Genomic DNA, 16,466 nt, shown 5'->3' on the forward strand with positions numbered 1-16,466 from the left:
GATGGTCCATCCTTTTGTCTCAGCTCCAAACATTGTCTCTGTAACTGTTTCCATGGGTGTTTTGTTCCCAATTCTAAGACATTATTATATTTATGTGGGCAAACAACCATTCAAATGTGTAAAAATTAGTAGGTAAATAAAACAAGAAATGATCTTAATATCTGCCAAGGCAAACAGTATCAGCAATTTGTTTGAGATATCACATAAATATAAGCTATAAATTAGGGTTTTCAACATGATTTCTATTATAGGGCTTTTGGGGTTCCACTTGTTGTTTAACAATAAAGACACAGAGATGTCTATATAGATTAACGCAATTTTGCTGGGGCAGTCCTTCAGCCAGTGACCTAAAATATACCTGAATTTCCTGCCACTGAGTCTCTGCCATTTGACTTTATATCTTTATTTTCTTCCTTCATTCACACCCATGCCTAACTCTGTCTCCTTCTTCTTCCTTCTGCCTGGTACTTCTGCTGGTCCTTCTCTCTGCCCAGTCATTCTGCCCCATGGTACTGCCTCAGCCTCAGCTACTAGCTCTTTATTTAACCAAAGCTGCATTTCTTTCACATACAAAAGAAAAAAAAAAAACTATTAGCATAGAGGGAGAGGTTCCACAACTTACTCATTCTGAACTCAACGTGAACAATGTCCTCTCCCGTGGCAGCTTGGTTTTCCCTCTTTTTGAGCAGGTAAAGAAGAAACAAGTATATATATATATATAACAAGTATATATATATAGAAAGGAGGTAATGGGTCATAAAAAATATCAATTATCCTGCCAGCACTTGGTGCTGTGTTGCACAGCAACTAACACTGAAAATGCATGCCTACATAGCTATTTGATACAATATATGTGGTTGTAGGACATCCTAACACATTGCCAAAACTGCACATTATCAGTAACTTGTTAATCTAGGGTGCAGGTTTCTTACTGAAACTCTTTAGGGTTTCTTTATTTGATCTATAGGTTAGATATAGTTGTTTGATGAAAGCATAGCACAGTGGTACAAAAATATAGTTATTTAAAAATATCAATTCATAAGTTAAGAGAGTGCTCATTCATGAGTGGTGTCATGTTTAATTCACTAAGTGAATTAAAATAAATGTAATCTCTGTTTCTCATGAGATATGAAGATCTATTTCAAGTAATTTCAGACTTAATCATAGAGAAAAAAATTGGGATTTTATTAATAAGATTAACTGAGTACTGTTTCAGAAGGTAAACACCAGCAAGTTAAACATGTTAAAACAAAGCACTTGCACATAGGCATCAACTACATACTACAAGTTAGCTTTAAAAATGGCATGCTTTTGTATAGATTAAATTAACAATATGCACAAACCCCAACGCATTAGCTTATATGGCCTGCTGATGCTTTTCATCATCTCTCAGAAGTTAGGCAACCCTGAAGACTGTTTCCCACTCTTTGCAGTCCTCTACGGCTCAGTTGCAGCTGAAAAATTTTAGTTGCCCTGGCCCTTAGTATCATGACAATCTTAAATCCTGTTTAGTCTCTATCATTGCCTTTCAAACTTTTGGTATTTTAATTAGGCCAGACTATATGATCCTGTGTGGGAATTTGCAGTACATACTTGAAAATCTTTAATGTGAAACGTTCCTTTGTTTGTTGTTGTTGTTGTTGTTGTTGTTGTTGTTTGTTTGTTTGTATGTTTGTTCATTTGTTCGTATTGTTTTCTTAAAAAAAACTGGCTTTTTTACCTATAAGACCCCTCTTGTGTATTATGTGTCATCTATTTTCCTTAATACTCTCCTACATGAAGCTTTCTATCCTCATATAACTCCTTTTTGTGTTTCTGTAAGAATAATAGCTGTCTTCCTTGAAGGACCCATCAAGCTACCTCTTTTATAATATTTTATTTCTCCTAGCTGCATTTCCATATAAAAATCAATCATGACTCAACACACTCTAGTCCCAGGATTTTCCAAATAAAGAGCAAATTGAAAGGGAACTGACCTAAACTTCCTTCCCAGAACTACTGTCATATTGCGTTTCTGAACCTCCCTTCTTTCTTTCTCTGCTTTTGCCTATCTATGTCTCTGTCTCTCACTGTGTAGTTCTGCCTCTTTTTTGTCTTTTATTGATCAGTTTTATACTCTGACAGTTTCATACATGTATATAATAAATTCACAAAGTCCTCTTCTCCTACTGTCTTCTATCTTCTTTGCATACAAATCAAATTTCCTATTCCCCACAGTCCCTCTGCAAGACAATGAATTTCAGTTATGTGTGGTGTCACATTTACTTTAATTAAGGTTGTGATTCATTAGATTAACAGTACCCATTACAGCCTTGTGGCGTTATCAGTGGGTACAACTGATGGCAATATCTCCTTCCTTAAATTATAAGTGACAAGTAGATCATCAGTGACTGTTTGGATGCATGAGACCCTGTTACATTGATGCCATTTTTAATCTAATTTAGTACATGTATCTGTGGTACCCATGAATTCATGATTGCAATCTTGTTCAGAAGATGATATTTCTTGGCTCTTCTCCCTCACATGCTTTTCATAAATCACCACTATTACAATTAGGTGAAAACACTATGATAAATTAATTCTATTTTCAAAGCACATACTAAGCTCAGTATTATAAATTTATAAATTTCAATAGATGATTGTAAGTGGCACTAAATATGTGACCTGTGTCTTACCTCACAGAAAATGAAATATATGATACTATAGATATGACTTTATGCCCAAAATATTATCAAAATAGACAAAAATATTTGTAAGATTAATTTGGAAAACCATAATTACATATGGGGCTTCTGTACTAGTTCATGAACTTTTAAGAGCTTGTAGAAATATCATATTATGAGAAACTTAACAATACTACTTCCAAAATAAATTTCTAATCTCCTCACAAGACATGTGAAAGAATATGCAACATCTATATTCATAATAACAGAAAATTAATGACACAACATTGTCATTATCATAATGGTTCTTCTATTTTAATGTCATCAAATTTGATATGTAACTATACAGATGGAAATATATAAGGTAACTATTTAAATGGACAGCATGATTTATTTTTATACTCAAAGATGAAAATCACAAGTTTTTGTTAAAGGTATAATAATGTCAAAGGGAGCACACTGAGCCAATGTGGTGATGAGTGCTTATAATATATGACATTGAGAGAAAGGAGGAGGATTGTTAATTCAAGAACAGGTAGGAAGTCATATCAAAATCTGATTTTTGAAAGAAAACAATATTATCATATCTGTCTACAAATTTTAAATGGGGATAGTTTCAGTGCATTTGGGTCTAAAAAGTGTTACCTAAAAATGTACAATACCATAGTTAAAGTGGTACACATATATTAACAAATGCTGGTTGCATCAATCCAAAAAGATGATATTTATAGATATAATAACTCCTTTTAAAATCATTTTGTTTTACGTCTTTACCTGTCCTACAAGGAACCATATAATAATACTTAGGACCTACACAGATATTTTGGGAAAAAAGTTTATCTGTTGAAGTTGCTTTATTACAAGGAAATAACTCATTTATATCTCAAATTAGATAATAATTCAGACCAATTTTTGTGACCAAGAATACATATGACCTGTGCATATAAAAGTTAAGTATCAATGGCACAGTGACACCTCCCCAAGTTCTGTCTATGGCACTGTGCTAGATTGTGACTGGAAAAGACTCAATTGTTAAATGAGAGTTACAGAATAGAGGATTGAATAAAATTCAAATCATTGTTCAATATACTTGCTGATGTGCAAAATGTCAGATAACCTCTTGTATTTGGTTGACTGCATAATCTGAAATCTCTTTTACCAAATGAAAGCAACTGCAAGGGGCAGATTTATGTATCGCAACAGTATTTTGAGCCACTGTTATCTTAGTAGTAATGCATAATCTTAGCATTAACGACCCAAATATTACAGATATGATGGTTGCTTCAGAAAAATAATTACCTATTGGCCTACTCAATAAGGGGAAACCATTCTTGGAACTGTAAACCTAGCCAACTACACAATGCTAGAGATGTCAGGGACCATGGGGAGAACCTACAACTACCAGATTACTAAACAAACATAATTGCTAATGCAGTTTTAAGTGTTTATTCTTGTACTCAGATATGTCTTCCTATAAACTAATATACTTATATTTTAATTTTAAATAACAACAAAATATATAAAAACAATTATCAGCCATTACTTTCAGGGTGCACAGGAATTCACTTCTATATGGTACTATATAGATGATGCCAGTATTCAATTCACAGGTATCTACCTATGGAATCAGAAGTAAATAATTCTCAAAATGTTGCTAGAATTTTGATGAAAGATAATGTCTACCTCTTATATACTTCTCAGATTTTACACAAAATGTTTTTATTAAAATTACAACCTCAGTTTAAAGACCTCCTTCTGAGGAACATAGTAGATGAATTTTCTTTAGAAAAGCATCAGAGCTAAGCATGTTGATTCACAAAGTCTTATGAAAGTTTTTCTTAGCTGAAATATAAATGATTTATTACAAAAGAAATGGTATCCTACTAGTGATTTTCCTGAAGGCTTTCTTCATCTCTTTGTTTCTTAGGCTGTAGATAAATGGGTTCAACATCTGAGTGATGATAGTGTACATCACTGAAGCCACTACAGTCTTTTTTGGAGAGTCTGTAAATGCAGAGCTTATGTGTACCCCAAAACCTGTACCATAGAACAGGGACACAACTGACAAATGAGACCCACATGTTGAAAAGGCTTTATACTTTCCTCCCAATGATGACATTTTTAAAACTGAGGATATAATGTGAATATAAGACAAAATAATCCCAAAAACAGGAACACCAAAAAATAGAACAGACACTGTGTAAACTAGCAGATAATTGATAAAATTATCAGAACAGGCAAGTCTGATGATTTGAGCCAGCTCACAGAAGAAGTGGGGGATTTCAATTTCTGTACAGAAAGATAGCAGCAATACCATCAAAGTGTGGAACAAAGCATGCACAATACTAAGGAACAGGGAGAAGAGCAGCAACAAAGCACATACATATTGATTCATGATAACTGTATACTTCAGAGGGTGACAAATAGCAACATAGCGGTCATATGCCATCACTGCCAGGAGACAGTTTTCTATACCAGCAAAATTCAAGATGAGGTAGACTTGAGAGAGGCATGCTGTGTATGTGATGGTGTGGTCCTCCCTCTGAATGTTCACCAACATCTTTGGGATTGTAGTATTGATTAAACAGATGTCATTAAAGGACAGGTTACAGAGAAAAAAATACATGGGTGTATGTAATTGGGAGTCAGAGCTAACAGCTAGGATGATTAGCAAGTTTCCTAAGGTGGTGATCAGATATATGGTCAGGAACAGGGTAAAGATGAAAGGCTGCAGTGTTGGATCATCACTAAGCCCCAGAAGAATAAATTCTGATATGATTGTTTGATTCACAGTTTCCATGTTGCTGAGTACTCTGAAAGTAAAGAAAATTGCAAGGGTAAGATGCTTGCATCATTACCTCCATAACCTTGTTCTTTGAATTCTATACTTCACATTTATTAGTAAATGCATTTCTTGTATTAATCCATATATTCTCTGATACTTCTTTAGTGAATTTCTATGAAGTAATCCTTTAATAAAATCCCTCCTAAGTGTATGAACAATGAAGAAAGCACAATTTCCAAGACTTCATAGTAAACATCATGGTCTATAAGAAACACTGTTTTGTTTGACAGGAAATTGATACTACTGAGAGTACCCAATGGAGGCTGGTAACCGTTAGTGCAGATGTATATAAGCATGGGTCAGGTTGAAAACAGATTAGTGAGAAGCTTTATATTCTTTCCAGATGATTCTTTACTGAATCTATATTTTATAGACTTCCTACCAATAACCAAGGTGCTATCCTACTGATAAAGTCCAGCTACTATCCCATATATTTCTAAAGGGATTTTAGTTGTCTTCTTAGATTCAAGTGAGTCATGATAAGCATCTTACCTGAATGTTGATCATAAATGTGTTCTTGTGAAAGTCATAAAACATCGCATGATCAATTGACTTTTCATTAAGAAGTATCATTTGTAGGAAAAAGCTTGGATATTGTTCTAAGGTTGGCATAATAAACCTAAAGGAACAACAGAGAGACTTCTATAGTTTTTCTGTCCCTGGGGCTCAGTATTCAAGTATTTTAATTATACTAGCATGACAACGCCATCATAATCCCAAGTGTGCAAATCCTTAATGCCCATGTCTACTCAAAGGGAGAATTCAGGCTTATCAGTTTCCTGATCCATCCCCAAGTCAAGGTTCTCATCATTGCTTCTGATTATATGAATTATTGAATTTACATTTAAAATATGAATATTATTTCTATAATGAATCCCTTTGTTGCTCTTAAGTTACAAAGAAAATAAACTGATATAATAATTTGAATTGGAATAATTGATTACTTTGTTAAAAGTTTGTATTGATTCTTTGTGAATTTCACATCATGAATCCCAATTCCAATCCTCTTTCTCTTTCCTCATACCTGCCCCACATACTTGCAATCTCCCCAACAGATAAAAAATCTGTAGTGTGCCACACTGTACCCACAGTGTTTCCTTTTGTTCATAATTCTTTGCTTGGGAATTTTCATTGAAAAGAGTCACAGTCTTGTAGGAGGCATCTAGCTTCTGCTCCATTGTCAATACTTGAATTGACTAGGATTCCTCTTGCATATCATATTTTTGCCCTGTGTCTTGGTGATCCTGTAGTTTTGGATCTATCTGTAGGGCTGGCTCCTTCATCCATTCCAACAGTTCATCAATGGGATAGATGCTTGGGTAGGCCAACTCAAAGCCCTGGATCTGCTCCTGGGAGGGATCTGGGATGGTCACCCCACTGGATCTCAGACACTCACACCATACCAGCTGGCTATGCAGCAACCCCTGCAAATGGCCAACTCTACCCTGCTGCCCAGGTAAGGTTCAGGGCCTGCTCTCCCTAATGTTGCAGCCAGTGAGAAACATGGACATTTCTCACACACTGATGACCCAAGGGCTATCTCTTCCATCTGCCATAGATGGCTGTATGAAGGAATTGAGGAGGACATCTCTCCCTTGTCTGAAGCACATGCCCTTGAGATCCAACTCACATATAACTTCACCTTGAGGGTCAGCTCTATTGTACTGCACAAGCAAGGTGTGTAGTCAAATTCCTGGGTTTTGCAGCAGGGAGGGGTCAGGGCTAGTCCTATTGTGGTTATAAATCCAGGGCCAGCTCTCCTACCTCCTGTAGGTGGCAAGTACAAGTGTTGTAGAGCACATCTCTTCCTTGCCCATACTGTTGCAAGGCAGGAAAGAGGCAAGGACAGTTCTTTCATTCTCACAAACTCTGATGGTTAACCACATGTCCATCATCAAGTTCTGCTCTCTTAAGTTCTGCAACATGTGAGGGGCAAAGACAGCTTTCATGTTCTCATGATCTTATCATGGCCAACTCTCCTACCTACTGCCAGTGGTGAGGGCAAAATGGCAGGGAGAGGAGCAATGTTACCTCAAAACAGACAAAAGGCAAGAGTGGATCACCCATACTCATGCCCATAGGCTAGCTCAAGCACAACCAACACATTCAGGGTAATTTCTCCTGAGCTGTCTAGACAAGGTGCTGGGTCTGCTCTCCCAAGTGCTACAGCTCATAAAGGACAGGGTCAGCTTTCCTGCTTTCATGACAACTGGGCTTGATTTCTCACCTACCAAAGGGTAATGGGCAAAAGGTATATATCTCCCTCATCTACATCACCACAGAGAAATGAGTGATAGTACTAGTTCTCCTATCTAATATATAAAATACCAGAAATGTGGTGATCTTGCTCCCAGTAATGAAGTTGTCTAGAAGTGACTTCTGATATGTTTACATGCTCAGGTGAGGTACAGGGCCAGTTATATACAGCCCTTAGTTATCAGCATGTCCCTAGGTGGCAACACAGACCAGAGACATTCACTGGGTTTTTTATGGTAATAGAAAATTACTGCTGCAAGACCATATGGCAGACCAGGATTCTGGTGGCAGTACAGGCTAGTCTAAAGTGGCATCACTGACTAGTTGAATCAGGCAGCTCCTCACTACCTTACTACAAGGTTTCCAGTTCTGTCTTTTTTTTTTTTTTTTTTTTTTTTTTTTTTTTTTTTTTTTTTTTTTTTTTTTTTTTTTTTTTTTTTTGTGCTCACATCATTTTGTTTCTCTCTGTCTTTCTGTTCTCCAACACTTACTTGCTCCTCTTAGTGATGCCTGGGTCCTCTGACTGTCTGAGGTTGTCTTAGGAGTGGTTTTAGGAGTGCTTTGCATAGCTTGCATACTATGGTGTCAGGCAGATATTATCTCAAGCTGACTGACTGGCGTTCATCTCAGGCTATCTCCCTGTTCTTATACTGGTCTGGTGATACTCTAAGGTTAGTTCTTTGTCTGACCTAGTGGAGTGTCCCCTTGTGAATGGCTTCTGAATTCAGCTTATATCCATCTGGGGCCTGTGGTCTCAGGAGGGGCTCTTTGAGTCTCTTTACTTCTTCCAGTTCTAGAAGCCCATCTAGACCTTCCTCACACTGGTCAGGTCGATATCTCAGGATCTCTATTTTAAGAAAAATGTCAGGGTACTAATAATTCAGATGTACATACATCAGAACACTGAGCATAGACATAACCTCTATCCTCTCTGATACTGACACACATGTGATACAGCAGCAACATCTGCAGTGCCTCCCAGGGCAAGGATTCCTACTTAAAAATATGTGTATTCTTATTTTTTCAATATTTTATTAGTTTGTTTGTTTATATTTCTGTTGTTGTACTCACTTTTGGTCCTCCATTCCATTGGTCCTCCACTTCCATTTGGTCCCTCCTACCCCTTGCCTTCAAGAGGGTGCTACCCTGACCCTACTAGCCCTCACCCTTCCCTGAGACCTCAAGGCTCTTGAGGATTAAGCCCAACTTTTCCCACCAAGGCTTAGACAGGGAAGCCTCTGCTATATTTGTGCCAGGAGCAATGGACTGGCCTGTGTTGGTGGCTCAGTCTCTGGGAGCTCCTTGGGATCTGAGAAAGATGAGACTGCTGGTCTTCCTATGGGGTTGCTCTGCCCATCAGCTATGCCAATTCAATGGTTAGGTGCAAGTATCTGCTTCTGTCTCAATCAGGTGCTGGTAGTGACTCTTAGGAGACAGCCATGACATGATCCTGTCTTTAAGCATATTGTAGCATCAGTAATAGTGTCAGGCCTTGGTGCCCTTCCATGAGATGGATCCCAAGTAGAGCAGGTAATTGGACTGCCCTTCCTTCAGTTCCTTCTTCCTTTTTGTCCCTGCAGTTCTTTTATACAAGAGCAGTTCATGTAAGTTCTTTTGGGTCCTCTTTAGTTGGTAGTTCAGTCTCTGAGAGCACCAAGCATTCAGGATAGTTGACTTGTTGGTCTTCCTGTGAAATACCTATCTTCTTCAGCCTACAATCTTCCCAATTCATTCATAAGAATGTCCAATCTCCATTTACTATCTACATGTATCCATTTGAATAAACTGTTGAGTGGAGCTTCTCAGAGGACAATCATGCTAGACTCCTGTCTGCAAGCATGACAGTGTATCTATACTGTCAACAATTGGTGCTTGCTCATGGTATGGGTCTCAGGTTGGACCATTTATTGGTTGGCCTTTCCTTCATGCTCTGTTCCATCCCCTGTGCCTGCACTAATTGTAAACGTGATAAATTTTGGGTCAGAAGTTTTGTGGGTGTATTGGTGTCTCTACCACATCACTGGGGTTCCTGCCTGGGTAGAGGAGGTGGCCTCTTCAAATTACATTTCCCCAATTTGGACATAACTGAGGTAACTCCCATTGATTCGTGGCCATCTCCTGTTGAGGATACCCCTGGGGCTAATTATATTTGATGTTAATTCCATTCTCCTGTGAGTGTTTGAGAACAAGGAAAGAGTCAGCACTCAGGTGATTTGCTGTAAACCTGCTTCCCACCTTAAATTGTAAAATAAAGGAGAGCTGATGATTGGGCAGATAAAAAGGGAAGATGGAGCAGTAGGTAGGAAAGGGAAGAAGGAGAAAATGGAAGAGGGAGAGGATGCAGAGAAGGAGGAGGAGGAAGAAGAAATGTGGAGCAGAAGCACATGATCTGGAGAAACCACAAGTTCTAAAAGGTCTCATAAGCTGTGGGAGATGGTAGTGTAGTGGTAGATCTGCCCAATCTAGGTGCACAGCATGTATTCACATTAACTGTGTTGTGTTTTTATTGCCGGGGTTTTGAGGTCGGCCAGCAGCTCACATGTCCCTGTTCAAGCCTGGAAGGCATCTTGGAATCTGCAAGAAAAGAGGGAATCTAGGCAGCGAGAGAAAGGATGGAGCTAAGACAAGATCCTGATCAAAGCTCAATTTTAATATTCAGAACATGGGATTATAAAGAAGGGGGAGGTGCCCATTCCCACCAAATCATCTTCAGAGTCCAGCTGCAGGTGACCACGTATATACTCTGGCTAGTCCGCAGGTAGTAGCAGTGGAAGTGACAGAACGATAGGGTGGCAGGCTCCACCCCTGATGATCTCCTGGTAATAACAGTCAAGCCTGATCAGCCTGATTTCAGGCTGAGGGGTGTGGGGAGGTTACATCTCCCTGTTGTTAATATAAAAAGAAAGACTGGGCTGAGGCACAAAATTTATTTATGCTCTAGTTCTGCCTGAATTCTTAGGGCCTAATGAAGAAACCTGTCTCAGTGGGAATCTCTAACTTTTCTCATGGTAAACCCTTATTTGGATAAGACAGTCCTTTCTGTCCTAGTAAACATTTTGCAGACTGGCCCTGAGCTGTTGGCTCTGTCTTTTTTAATGCTAATTAGTTACTGAATAGGTAACTTCCTTGCTGAATTCCTACTGAATTTCAAGTTGTCAGCTTCAAGGTCTTACTAGGACATTGGAACTCTGGTGAAGACTTAACTATGTCAGGATTCAATTTTAAAAAGCACCATAATAAGATAACACTAAAGGAGAGCACGTGGATCCTCCTTAACAGCCTTGGGTGACAGGCAGGGAACAGAGAGGAGGGGGTGAGGATCGGCTCCTTAGCACAAAGCCATTTGGCTTGTTAGGGTGGGAGACTGTGAAGGGCTTGCTTTTTCACGGTATGGTCTCCAACCTCTCTCCCACCTTTGAATTAAATTTAATAAGGCCACACTTAACTGAGGTGATCAAATGATCTTCTCTTCCTTGGATGAGCAGGCATTAACCATGGCTGGGGGAGCATTGACCCGATGCCTGTGAGCCCCTCTGCCATTTGTTTAGCAGTCAGGTACACTATACTTATATAGTAGAGCTTTGCCTGTGAGTCTCTCTGCTCTTTGCTTCTGAGTTAAGTAACACATGTGTGTTGTTGACTGATGCTTGTCATTGTAGTAATGAGTCTTGCCAGTTGAGTCTCTCTACTACTTGATTCGGAGTCAATTACTCCATTTGTGTATTGTCAACCGATTCTTATCATTGTAATAAATAAACCTAGACATCAAATGGTATTTGGACTCCATCTCTACTTCTCAGCTTTAAGCTGGATGTGACTTAAGACTGGACAGTTCTAGTGGACAAACCTTGACAAAACCACAATAAGTTTCACTCATCTCTTAACAGTTCTGGTTGAACTGTTAGTTATCTTTGACGTATTTTGGAGGCATAATTCCCTTAGCTAAATTCTACTTTATGTTACCTAATTTTCCTTAAGCAATTTCACTAAAAATTCTATATAATATCAATTGATTATTTTGAGTTTCTTCTACATCAATTGTAACAATAAAGTAGAATCTGGGAGTAATAAATTATTAGTATAAAGTGTATACCAATAAAATTGATAAGAAATATTGTTGCATAAAATAGAATTTTATACCATAGTAAGTTGTTTAATAATAATAATAATAAAATTATGAAGTTTAGGGTTGCTGAGAATGTTTCTGCGTCTGTTTGTTCTCCAAAATTAACCTATAATTAGTCTCCATTCCCATAATAAAAGGAGACATCTCTGAATTACAATCAGCCTTTAGGTCTATCTCTATATACTTCTAATGAGCAGCTCAATGGGGCATCTTAAGCTCACAACCATCATGAAGTCCTGGTGAACCACTCTTTAGGAGAAGCATAATTTTTGCAGACTGTCAAGATGACCCAGGATAACAAATATCAGAAAAGAACAATATTTGTATACTTAAGAAATATTTCTAAAAATCTTGATGTGTAAGTTTTTCATCTGTCAAAGTTGATATAATTGAAATCTCCCACTTGTTAAAAATTGTTCAAATATAACCTGGGGCAAAGATCTGAAAGAAGTTTAAGGATAACTGTATCATTGGACCTGAAAAATGCTTATGGATATGGGAATATGTGAAATGTATAAGGGTATACAAGTTAGAAATGTGTTTATTAAAAACTTGATACTTTGATCATCACCCAAAGTTGGACATGCAGTATTTTTAAGTAACTTTTCTTTAATTAATCTTTAAGTGTGTAGTGTTATTTCTCATAGGAGAGGTATATAAATCTTGACTTTCACAGGGACACAATAACAAGCATACACCAGTCACACATACACAAACACACACATGCACACACACACACACATACATACACAATAAATATATAAATAAAAAATAAATAAGTAAATAAACAAATATATAATATTGAATATAATATCATTAAAAACATAAATAGAATGCCTTCAGCCTCTATACAGATGAGAGAAACAATAATAAAAATACAATGAGATTTGCTTGGCTTCTCAGTGTCTCTGCATTCATACAAGAAGTTCTCTGTTAGTGAGTAGTGATCCTTGAGGATTTAAGCTTAATTGAGCAAAAATGATAATAAATATTTTGTTAATGAAACATCTTGAGAATTCAGCACTTAGGGATACAAATACTTCAAGCAACACAAACAGTTATCACTTTAGTTGATGACCTTTCTCAGCTCAGGAAAGATTCATCCAATTCTCCATGAATCCAGGATACCTTTTTCCATAAGAGTTTTTGACTGAATTAGTTCTTCCTGGATATAGATATAGGTACAGATACAGATACAGATATAGATGATACAGATACAGATATAGATATATATCTCCATATATATGGATATATATTTTATCTTGCAATGTGGTGAGATTATTTGGGACAAGGCAAAATGAGGTATTATTCCACTGTTTCTCTTTCTCATTTTCTGAATCTCTCCTATCTATATCTATTCACTCTTTTTGTTGATATTTCTTAAGGTTAAAAAAAAAGAGCCTGTTCACATTTGCTTAAGTTAAATGTGGGATTCCAAACAAATTTGTAATACTATTTTCACTATAAATAATTTACATTTTCATTGATTTTACAATTAGATTTTATTGTATTGATATTTTACTTTCCCTTACAAATTTCAGTAGGTATTTCCTCATATAAATACATTTTAGTACTTCCAAATATCATATAAACAGAACTTATTGGTTGCCTCTATAAGAATTTTACTGTAGAAGTACCTGGGCCGAATGGAACATACTGCAAAGATCACACAATGTAGCAGATTTCACATGACAGAATTATTGGGGTATATACAGAGGAAGCCTCTGAGTAAGGGTGGAGGAGAAAGAAAGACAGAGAAAGAAAAGGAGGGACAGAGAGGAGAAAAAGACAGGTTGATAGAACAAGATCAAAAGAGTGGCCCTTGATTGCAGGGACTTTTTAAAAGATATGCTTGTTGAATTTGATGGTTGCTGATGATGTTGTTTCTGGCACTTAGTCACTGAAGGTAGCCTGAGGCTAACATTCATCCCTTTTGTTTATCATAAAAGTAAGGAAATGGAAAGGAGTGATGTTGAGGCAAGAATGAAGGTACTCTTCAAGCTGCATCCTGCTCTCTAAGACGATTAACATTTTTGTGGGCCCAAAGAAATTGGGGTGCTGGCCTGGTTCTGGATGAGCAGGCTCTTTCATTTGTTGTCCAGGGTCTCTGGGACCAACTAGGGCTATGAACATGCAGGCAGTAGTTGAAGTAATATGTAAGGCTGGATCTTTGATGCTGTTCCAGAGAGAAATTTTGAGGGAACATCTGGATCTTGCAGGTTGCTGGAACAGATCCATGTTAGGAGTAGAAGATAAAGAAATGGAATTTAGGGAGAAATTTTGTTTCCCTTAGGTGTCCATTTAAAATGTTTAGGCCCATGGTCTTGATACTTAGGAGAGGAAAGAACCAAGACTAGGGAAAGTGAGGAAGGTAACCAATCATTAGAAATAAATAGAATAGGCAAGTTGGAAGATTGATTGGCATCTCTATCTCTAGTACATATTGAGAAGGGTAAGATGTCTCCAAGATTGGCTTCAAATTGACAGTTTAGGAAACTAGGACAAAGTCCAGGCAAGCTCAGGCAAGTAAGTTACTAGACAAAAAAAAAAAAAAGACCCAAGCATCAGCCACCTAGTCAGAAACTGCCTTGATATCAGAGGATGCCCACCCACCTGGCCTGGGGCAAGGACAATGAGTCAGAAGCAATTTCTAGACTCCCTTAGCAGTAATTTTCAGACTTCCTCAGTAACAGTTATACCCCCATAATGGTTCTGGAATGCCTAGAGATAGAGTAAGATAAAGCTCACCTACTCTAGGATTACTCAGCAACAGTTTCCAGCCCTCATGCCCTGACAATGGTTCTGGACCCTGGAATTCCCCTAATGTGCTTTAAATTGGGACTTCAAGCTCACTTGTAGAATCCTAGCACGCTGGATTCTACAGAATAACTTTTTTTTTTTTTTGCATTTACATACTATCTGAGTTCAGGGTATCATCATTCTGCAAATCACGGGCCTTTACAGTATGAATGAGAGGTGGACTCAAGTCAATTTCCTGAAGCTTACTGAATTTTTTAAGGTTACAAAAAGAGATAAGTTTTGATATGGTAATAATATGTTAAGATATTGTTCATTATCTGTACTGAAATCTGCATTGTAGCAATGGCAGTAAACTCAATCCTTTGACTCATCAAAGCTTGAGGACCCAATATGATTTTGTGTAAAAAGCTCTTTCCTGTCTCTTGTGAGACTAAGCTGGCGCCTGGCAAACACAGAAGTGGATGCTCACAGTCAGCTATTGGATGGATCACAGGGCCCCCAATGGAGGAGCTAGAGAGAATACCCAAGGAGCTGAGGGGATCTGCAACCCTATGGGTGGAACAACAATATGAACTAACCAGTGCCCCTGGAGCTCGTGTCTCTAGCTGCATATGTATCAGAGGATGGCCTGGTCGGCCATCAGTGGAAAGAGAGGCCCATTGGTCGTGCAGACTTTATATGCCTCAGCGCAGGGGAACGCCAGGGCCGGGAAGTGGGAGTGGGGGTAGGAGCGGGGGAGAGGGTGTGGAGGATTTTTGGGATAGCACTGGAGATGTGAATAAAGAAAGTACCTAAAAAAACAAACAAACAAACAAACAAACAAACAAAAACTCTTTCCTGTTTCCAGAAGACTAGATAGATATAGATTAGGCAGATGTTTTTACAAAATGACAAACACTAGTAAGTCTAAACTTAGAAGACAGTCAAAGGAAATTAAGTCTTGAGCTGTGACTGGGTTAATAATAGTCAGTATTTACTAGACCTAGATTAATGGATTATCAGAACTCGATTAGTTATTATTAAAACTCTGATTAGTCAGGCAGTGGTGGCACATGCCTTTAATCCCAGCACTTTGGAGGCAGAGGCAGGCAGATTTCTGGGTTTGAGGCCAGCCTGGTCTACAGAGTGAGCTCCAGGACAACCAGGGCTATACAGAGAAACCCTGTCTCAAATAACCAAAAATAAATAAATAAATAAATAAATAAATAAATAAATAAATAAATAAATAAATAAAATCATGTTTTCCTAGTAGATTTATTTTTTTTAAATGAGAGTGAAAGTTGATTCCAACTTACATAAATACATACACAGAGACAGAGAGTTGATTCTAAGTCTCTCTCTCTCTCTCTCTCTCTTTCTCTCCCCCCACCCACACACTATTCAAGTGTTACATCACATACACATACCCACATATAGTACTTAATTATTGGCCTTTTGATCCAAATTTAAAAACAAATTTTCTTAAAATTTTACAGAGTTTTAAACCCTACCTAATGAACTCTTAAAAATCCTGACATGAGAGTTTACAGCATAATCATCAGGGCTTTTTTTTTTTTTTTTTAAGAGTACAGAGTTGTACAGATAAAATATTTTTAAAAGTGAAAAGTAGAGAAGTATAGATCAAAGGACATTTATATATAAGATTTTGGGGTTCACTTATCTGTGCAACAGCAATTGTTATGATTTATAAGCAGCTAGAAATATACTTGACCATATTTTTGCCAATGATCTGTACTGAGGCTAAGCTATTGAAATAAAATCTGAATCCACTGAAGAAGACAGAGAGCATCACAAAATGGACTTCATGCAGAACCAC

At 37.6% G+C, this 16,466-nt stretch overlaps 1 protein-coding gene and 1 pseudogene across 1 annotated transcript; both read right to left on the reverse strand.

Moving 5' to 3' along the window:
* Positions 1–4,524: 4,524 nt before the first annotated feature.
* LOC110301801 (putative gustatory receptor clone PTE38) lies at positions 4,525–5,481 on the reverse strand. The gene has a single exon (XM_021172466.1). The coding sequence runs from the start codon at positions 5,461–5,463 to the stop codon at positions 4,525–4,527; it is 939 nt and encodes a 312-aa protein (XP_021028125.1). The 5' UTR covers positions 5,464–5,481.
* A 3,143-nt stretch (positions 5,482–8,624) lies between these two features.
* On the reverse strand, positions 8,625–8,747 carry LOC115032055 (annotated as a pseudogene).
* Between the last annotated feature and the right edge of the window lie 7,719 nt (positions 8,748–16,466).

The sequence above is a fragment of the Mus caroli genome, chromosome 9 (genome assembly GCF_900094665.2).
Source record: "Mus caroli chromosome 9, CAROLI_EIJ_v1.1, whole genome shotgun sequence".
NCBI classification, from domain to species: domain Eukaryota; kingdom Metazoa; phylum Chordata; class Mammalia; order Rodentia; family Muridae; genus Mus; species Mus caroli.

Coding starts and splice junctions, on each gene's coding strand:
- LOC110301801 (XM_021172466.1), bottom strand. CDS start 5,463: ATGGAAACTGTGAATCAAACAATCATATCAGAATTTATTCTTCTGGGG.